The sequence below is a fragment of the Plectropomus leopardus genome, chromosome 3, assembly GCF_026936395.1.
Source record: "Plectropomus leopardus strain MGB_pleo_1.0 chromosome 3, ASM2693639v1, whole genome shotgun sequence".
In the NCBI taxonomy this organism is placed as follows: Eukaryota; Metazoa; Chordata; class Actinopteri; order Perciformes; family Serranidae; genus Plectropomus; species Plectropomus leopardus.
In genome coordinates this window covers 35648642-35657173 of record NC_142178.1, presented here as the reverse complement: position 1 = coordinate 35657173, position 8532 = coordinate 35648642, and the positions used below count along the sequence as shown (strand labels likewise).

Below are 8532 nucleotides of genomic sequence, written 5' to 3'. Positions count from 1 at the left end.
TTTCTCTCCTAAAATGCAACACTGGTGCCAGCTGCAAATGGCTAACAAAAAAGCCTACCTTCTTTTTCAGTCTGTCAAAGGTCTCTGTAACTAATAAGGGAGGAAAGTTAATTAATAATAATGACCATGATTATTATGATAATAATAATAATAATAATAGGCAAGGTGGTTTCAAAGTGCTTTAAAGTGCAACAAAATATAAAATATTAAATGATAGAAACTTACAGGAAAAGAGATAAGAGAAAAGACAGTGTAACATTAATTACTATATAAATGATAAGAATTGTGAAATACTGCTGCAACCCTAGACTACTGCAACAAAAAAGACAACATCAAGTATAGTATTTTAAATAAAGATATACAGGTTTAACGCTAAACGTCTTTGGAGAGGCCTTAAAATTGTTTATTTGATGTCAAAGTGAGTATGGGGTGTTAGTGTGAAAAGTATATCTTCTAGATATTAGGCAAAAAAAATCAGGCTCTACATTTTTTATTATACACTGTCAAGGCCTGGGCAGAAAATTTCAGTGGCAAAAAAAATAAAAATAAAAAGTCCAGCTTTTTGAGATTGCATGCCGCTCACTAGACACAAATCTAAATCTGGAAAACAAAAACCTGAACCTGGAGGTTTTCAGTGGTCAACGCTAAAGCGATTAGGCTGCATTGAGCAAAAGAAGCTACAGTATGAAGACACTGTTGGATGTGCTGCTCTGAACCAGAGAGCTGAAGTGTGCCGAAGCTACGACGTTCGACTCCTTGATTTTGCAGCGAGGTCTGCTCTGTCAACATGACGAGGAAGCGGATTGGAAGAGGACCTCTCTGACACCTCAGCTGCACGACATTGATGGATGGGGAGAGTGGAGACTTGAGCGCGAGCAGACTGTGTTCATAACGCAGTGAAGTAAAAATATAATCGGTCATCATGTGACGGTTAGGAGCGGGGAGGGGTCGGCAGGAGGAGCTGAGTGATTGCTGGAGCAAATGGAGCTATCCATCAAAGCCAAGCAGTGTCATCACTTTTTGGGGGTTTTCTATCCCATGTGCTGCTGCGTGCTTTGAAATAAAAGTTTTGTAGTTCCTTATTTAAATGTTCAAACCCCAAATAACCACCCTTTATTGATGTACCACTATTGAAAATTAGTCACTGATGTTCATTGCACTTCAAGGTGTATTTTGTGTTGAAATTTAATTTGTAAGCTTCTCCCTAACTAGGATTTTATGTTTTTCAAGATTACTTTTAGGAAGGAAGAATAGAATTTCCCCAGTGCAACAAAAAACATTCTACATGCTGCCAATTACAAATATGCAATACAATTATAGGAACCAGAACCAGTCACCACACAGATTTATATCCATCGCCCCTTCCTCTTCGAAGCCAAGAGTTAATCTAATTCCCTAAATTAACTTCACACTGTTATGAAACTCTTAATTGGCCTAATCAGGGAACTGATTAGAAACGCACACAAAGTAATTAACGGAAGGAAAATAAATTTCACATTGAACCCTCAAATCACCACTTGGTGCTGTAGAGTTGCAGAGTTGTTTGGTATCAAAGCAGACTCAGGGCATGTTGCTAATTGCTCATTTTAGTGGTAATTTGTGTTTTCTTCCTGATCAGGCCATGACCTCATTCTTGAAAAGTGGGTTCAATTAACTTTATTGCTTCTAAAAAAATAAATAAATAAATTAAAAAGGAAGGTGAATGATAGGAGGTTGAACTGAGCTGGCTGCCGCATCGCTGCATTGTACTTGTAATCTCTCAGTTTGTCTTTGGTTGAAAGATAGTCTTTTCGTAAAACTAGGCTGTCTATGCAGTTGGAAGATCCAAATACCTTAGAAATCGGGGCTATTTTCTGTCCTACATTTCCTTTTTCTTAAGTGCTAGAAAACGTAAGACTGTGAGATTGAATTGCACCACACTGGACCGATAAATGCTCATGGTGGGTGCTCGTGGGTGAAGTATTCTGAATTTGGACATTTTTCAACAAGAAAAAAATATATACACTAATAGGCAGAAATAGGCAATTCAGTCACAGAATCTTATTTCACACTTGATTTTGTTTTACAGTCTGATTTCGGTATTATCAGCCTCTGATTTACTATGGGAAGCAATGCGGCGCTCACTCCCTGTTCACAGATTCTTGTATTAAAGTCAAACAGTGCACTAAAATATGAAGATGTTTTAGGTTTATATTTGATCAACACTGCCTAGTTTTACAGTTTGAGAGCAGAGTCCCTGTGATCCTTAAATAGGCATTGAATCTATTAATCTAAAAATAAGGCATTAATTGGCATTGAAATATTTGAAATCATACTTTTAAAAGTCTTAAAAATGCATAGACATTGTAGGTTGAATTTTTTATTAATTTTCTTCTGACATTGCAATAAAAAAGCTCACAATAATGGGTAACTTAAAACAAAATCACAGAATGCCTCCTGCGTTAACGCCACCAAAGAGTCATTTTTTATGTCACATAAATATTTGAAAAATACAGTAACATTTACTTACCTAAAGTAATTAATGTCTGTACATGTTTTTTTTCACTCAATGTTGGCTACTGTAAAATTGTAGTTAAATGTCTCTTAAAGTGGCAGTAAAAAAGTCTTAAAGGCTTAAATCCCACTTGCCTTAAGCTGTCGACACCCTGTGAGAGAGAGAAGAGGGCAGCTCGCTCTCTTGATCCACTTCTACGCTCTTTGTGTCCGTGGTGGCAGACAGTTGTATCACTCAGCAGATTTTGGCTGGCTCTAGCGCTGAGCTGAGAGATGAGCAGAGACATCTGGGTGGCTAAATGTCGAGAAGTTTACCACAGTTCATTTACACATAAAAAACATATTGTTATGATACAAAGGTAGTTGAAAATAGACAAAATATCCCTTTACAGAAGTCTATTCATGCCCATAAATCCAAACCTATTGACCGATTGAAACGATGAATCCAGCTGTATCCTTTGTGTATATTGTGTTAGATTATCATGCTGTGCCACATTAATCTGGGAGACATACAGAAGTGCCTTGCGGAGTGTATTCTAGAAACATCTTGTATACTGTAGAACATGACCTCATGTGTTGTTGTGATGGATGGTCTCAGAGGGAGCTCGATGTAAGCGCCGCGGCCTCGGATGTGGTGATGATCCCGGGCTCTGTTCCAGGACTGAGACATTTAACACCTTCTTTTTTTTAACATGAATAACAAACCTCGGTCTGGAACAACCAAACATTATGCAAAGTGACACAAAGAAAATTGTTATGCGTGTTATTTTTACATGAAGCAGGCTCCATGGCTATTAAAAAAGTGCATGTCAAACAGATTGAGCTTTTGAGATTCGCCAACTGACTCCTGACTTAGTTTGTAAGAAAGCAGGGAGCAAATTGAATCAAGATTTGAAATTAAATTTGTTCGATTTTAGATGCCTTTGTCCAAGACGACGCCATGTATGAAAATCAACACCAATTTAATATACGTCTAAAAAAGACAGCATAAGAAGAGGATGCAGGAGAAAACACCTCAGATGACTGTCAGGAGAACACAGAATCTGCCTATCAGCACCTCTAAAGCCAACAAAAAAAGGGCTGTTTGTTTCCAAAAACCAAAGTGTTAAACAAGTTGTGATTTTATTAAATGCTGGAAATATTTGTCAACCAGCGGCAGGTCAAACAAACAAAATATAAGGCGTAAACGAGTGACTTTGAGAGGTGTTAGTAGGTGGATTCTGTGACCTTTGACAGAGCCAGGCCACCTGTTTCCAGCTATGCTAACCCAACCACCCCCTGCTGTGGTGTCTTATTTAGTGCACAGAGAGATATCAGTCTTCTAACTCTCATTAAATAAAAAATAGAACATAAATGTATTTCTGCAAATGCCAAACTGTTCCTTTAATATGCATTAGTTGTAAAATATCTTCATGCTTTAAATGTAGACTACAAATACAAAAAATAGATACATTTTCAAACCCGAATTATTTGCCTCTACATTGCAAGTTTATATAGTTGTCTGTATTTATCTCTTACATGTTAGACAGTTTCTCGTACAACTTTCTCTTTAAGTTTTGAGAGATTGAATTTGGTAAAAGTTTCCACACTTCTTTGCAATCTACAAGTTATCTTGACAATAGTGTGTCTATGCTTCATAACTGTATCCTTCTTTGAGTACACACATGCACGCACACACACACACACACACACACACACACACACACACACACACACACACACACACACACACACACACACACACACACACACACACACACACACTGAGATGCAAACCAGTGCAAGATTAATGGATTGTGTGTGTCGTGTATGATTACTATATAAAAAATTTAAAAATGCACTTTACATAGAAAAAAATCAAAAGTCATCATAGATAATGAAAAAAAGCATACCCTGTTCTACATAAAGAAGGACAGAAACAGGATATGCAAACAGTGATGTAATGTTTTCACCTTAAATTCTATGGAAACATTATCAGCCCACTCTGTAACAAAGTAACCTTATCAAGTTTCTGTAACAAGTCTGTCTTCCTGCTCCAGATGTACTGCAAGAGAGCTGAGTTACTCAACTTTTTTCTGGCTAGTCAAAGTTATATGACAGACAAGTATTAACATCTTTTACATCCTGTTAGTAAAAGTTGCAATACCTCAAAATAACCCCCCCCCCTACTGTATCCATTTAAGTGATTTAGATATGTAAAAATTTTGGCAGTCAAATGTACTTTACTTTAAATGTACATGTTAATTATTTAAAGTACTGATTATGCAGACATCTATATGGCCGATAGCTCCAATAATCTGACGCTCACATCAAAACAATCTAGACTGACAAACAGCACATGCAAGAGAGAAAATATGTATTTTTGATTTATGGGTGAACTGTCCCTTTAAGTACAGTACTTGAGTAACTTTCTATAACTGAAAATTGAGGGAAAATGAAATCACGTTTATTTGTGTTACATGATTTGAGAGACATATGTCACCATGCTTTTATGCTTTTCTCTCCAATGGGAATGAGAGAAAAACTCCAATGAAAGTGAAAATGATAAAATTAAAAGGTTGCCACACATTTGAACTCCGGCATTTTTCTTTTTTACTCCAATAGACTTTAATTTTTAAACATAATTCCTCTTTGCTGAAATCTGACCATGAAACCTCCTTATTGACCTCGCATTTGCTGCAGCTGTCCGAGTTGTTTTGTTGTTTGTGTAAGTCAGTCCATCAGATGGCAATGTGGAGCTAGATTTCCAGATGGTGTCAAAGAGCATCTTCAAGTAGCATCTTGTGTCTCCAGGTCCTGACTCAATTGGATTTTGGCAACAGGACGCCCAAATGATTAACCCAGCACACTGTAACCTGAGGCTTTCGGACTCATTCAAGATGAAGCCAGGCAGTATTCAATGTTGTGCAAGACACTGAATGCACTTCTGATCATGTTCTAGCTGCAGGGTCAGCAGAAACGTTTAAAACCAGTAGCATGAAAAAGGAAAAGACAGTTACCGTCACTCACTATATTCTGACTCTGGAAGTTAAAAAGTTACCAGCTTACAGGATGGACCTATGACTCTGGGTGTGTTTATGACACACACACAACCAATGACGCATCATATCAGCTGTAGTTTGTCACCAAGGCGAGTGAGGATTGCCGTGTTTGTTCAGCCCACGCTCACCTGATTCTTCTCACCTTTGATGGCAGAGCTTGTTAGTGTCACCTGGAAGCAGCAGTGCAGGACACAACAGACAGAGGAGTGTCTTACCTGAGCTGGACCGATCACTGTGGCTGTATTCCTGCATGCTGAACTTCAGAGGATTAAACATGTGTAGAAGAAAATTTGAGAGGTAGGACTTTATCTTTTATTCTCACTAAGTGAAATATGTGAGTGGGTGAGGAGGAGAGCTCTCTCTCTCTCTCTGCGTGCGTGTGTGTGTGTGTGTGTGTGTAAACAGATGCAGGCACGACAGCATGTCTGCCACTATTCTGGTAGTGAGGAAGAAATCCTGTGATCCTTATTCTGTCAAGTGTCTGTAAATTTTTTGCTGTGAGTGTAATGAAGTCTGACACGTTGTCACTGAGAGAAAACACCAGAGCTGAAGCTTAAGTTTTTTTCACATGCTGACTGTGTGTTTGGAGATGTTTGGCATTTTTAAAGTCAGTAGTGGAGAGAAACAAGAGTTCAAAAGTTGGAAAATGTCATACAAGTTCGTTATTTTTTTTCTGTTTCTCCATGCATTTGTTGTTGCAACTCTAGCTCCTCACAGTTACTTTTAGATATTTTTAATTTTCCATGTGGTTAAATCTGGCAAAAACAGCAGCAGGAAATGAGGCTGTAAATGCATAATAACAATCTCTGACCTTTCGATATGCCGTATGTGTATGAATCAGGGGTTTCCTTAAATATTGTCCTGATTGTCTTTGTTGTGGAGTTTTCTTCAAGGTATGGTTTGACATTTTAGCAATTCCTTTTCAAGATTTCTTGCTGAGAGTTAGATAAGATACTCAGTTTGTATTTACCTTAGCTCAGTACAAAGACCGGAAATGGGTGAACGGCTTATCTGGCTCTGTTTAAAAGTCAATAAATCCACCTACCAGCACCTCTGACGATCACTATTTGGCACCTTTAAATTAGGGGTCGACCCATATTGTTTTTTAGGGCCGATACTGATTATTAGTAATTAATGCGACCGATAACAGATATTTGCAATGGATATGTATTTACAATAAAAATGAAAATCTTTCTGTCAGTATTCAGAATTTGGAATATAACAAACTCCAACACAAAACTTTGTTTAAATGTTTAATCAAAACTGAAACGTTCAACATCATATACAGCAAGTTCCCAACAACATTTAAAAAAAAATATAACATCAAGGGAAATTTTCATACGCAACGAATATTTAAAAATAGCTCCCTGGGATATTACAAAGTAAAAGTTCCTCCCAAGCTGACACTTTCTTTGCACTTCTTATTTAATTAATTTTATTGAAGATCATCAAATTAAAATGCTGATACAGATAATTGCCAAAATGCCAGATAATATACGATGTTGACCCCTACTTTAAAAAAAAAATTTGAGTTCATGCAAAAAAGAAATTGTAATAATTTCAACTTGCAGTTATATCGAAGGACTTGTTTTGTTTGGTTGGTTGGGAGCAGTGACTTTCTGGAGTTGTAAGGAGCTATGACGGTGATATAGGCTGGAGAATGTAAAGATACATCACACACGGATGTATAACGAGACCTGGATAAAGTCTTGAAGGTGAGCTGCTTTTCAGTCCTACGAAAGTTGCTCAGTGCTGCATGAAGCCACATACGCTTGATTTTCAAAAGGCCTTTTGTTGTAGCTCACATAGTGTTTTTATACGACAGACTGCAGCACATGGTCACAAATTGGCTCTCCCTGCCTGTTATTTCGGAGAACTAAACCACTGATAATGTATCCCTTCTTTACATGCACCTATGTCTCTCCATCCTTGCCTGGAGTTCAGTCAGATGGTCTGTCTCAAACTCCCAATTCCTGTCTTGTTACTTTGGAATTTTATCAGAGGGAAGCTCGTTGGTTGCGAAGGTGAAATCTGTAGCGAACAGTAATAGTTCAGTGTGTCTGGACTCACATCAAAGTCCTCCATAACCCTCATATCTCCGGTGCCATCTGAGAAGGCCCTTTGGCTGAATATTTAACATTCTGTGTGTATGAGAGTGTGTTTATGTGCAGCACATGCTTGTACATCCAGGAAAATGAGATTTTTTCCCATTCTGTGGGGCTTTTTGAGCAGTTAGGGTTTCATACGTCAAGACAGAAGCTGGCTGTTTTGTGCCAGTCTTCAGTAATCATTTTAAGTTTGACCTTTTTTATTAGCATCAAGGTTTCAGATGTTTAGTTTATCCTGTCTGTGTTTACTCTTGCCAGGGGTGCTGGTGCCGTTTTTAGGCTGTGATGATCATAACCTATTAGAGCAGGGATACAGTTGAAAGAAGTTACACAAAGGGACATAAGTGAATTATGATAGTGTTAATGTGGGTTATATAACATTTGCCTGTTTCATGTAACAGGATTTCTGTTGTCCTTATAATTGCAGGCATTGTTCTAGCCAGGATTTTAGAAATACTGATGTCATGACTGAGTTCGATTTGTTAAAGTTCTATATTTAAAGGAACAATTTGTAAGATTTAGTGACAGAAATGGAATATAATATAATACGTATGTTTTCTTAGTGTATAATCACATAAAAATAAGACTCATTGTGGTGTCTTAGAATGAGCCATTTATATCGAGGGAGCAGGATTCCTCCATGATGCTTGTTTCTACAAAAGCTCAGAAGAAACAAACCAAACACTGGCTCTATATGGAGCATATTACATTTCTGTGACAGCCACAGTAGTCAACAGGCCGTCCATAGGTAGAGCATCGGAAAAACAATTGCTTTATTCAGTGTTTTTATCGATTTTAATCACCCTGTAATGTTTGTGTTGGAGGTGACCTCTGTAGACCTCTATGGAAAAAAAGAAAAAAAACTCCTGAACGTCGGGATCTTAAGTTGT

At 37.7% G+C, this 8532-nt stretch overlaps 1 protein-coding gene across 1 annotated transcript in view; it reads left to right on the top strand.

Annotated features, from left to right (window-relative positions):
- Nucleotides 1–5673: 5673 nt before the first annotated feature.
- The window catches only part of mgat3b (beta-1,4-mannosyl-glycoprotein 4-beta-N-acetylglucosaminyltransferase b), a 93597-nt gene continuing 90738 nt past the window's right edge, over nucleotides 5674–8532 (top strand). The window contains exon 1 of the mRNA XM_042485579.2: nucleotides 5674–5831. Within this exon, the coding sequence (XP_042341513.2) occupies nucleotides 5785–5831 (47 nt within the window). The 5' untranslated portion in view covers nucleotides 5674–5784. The remainder of the gene's footprint in view (nucleotides 5832–8532) is intronic.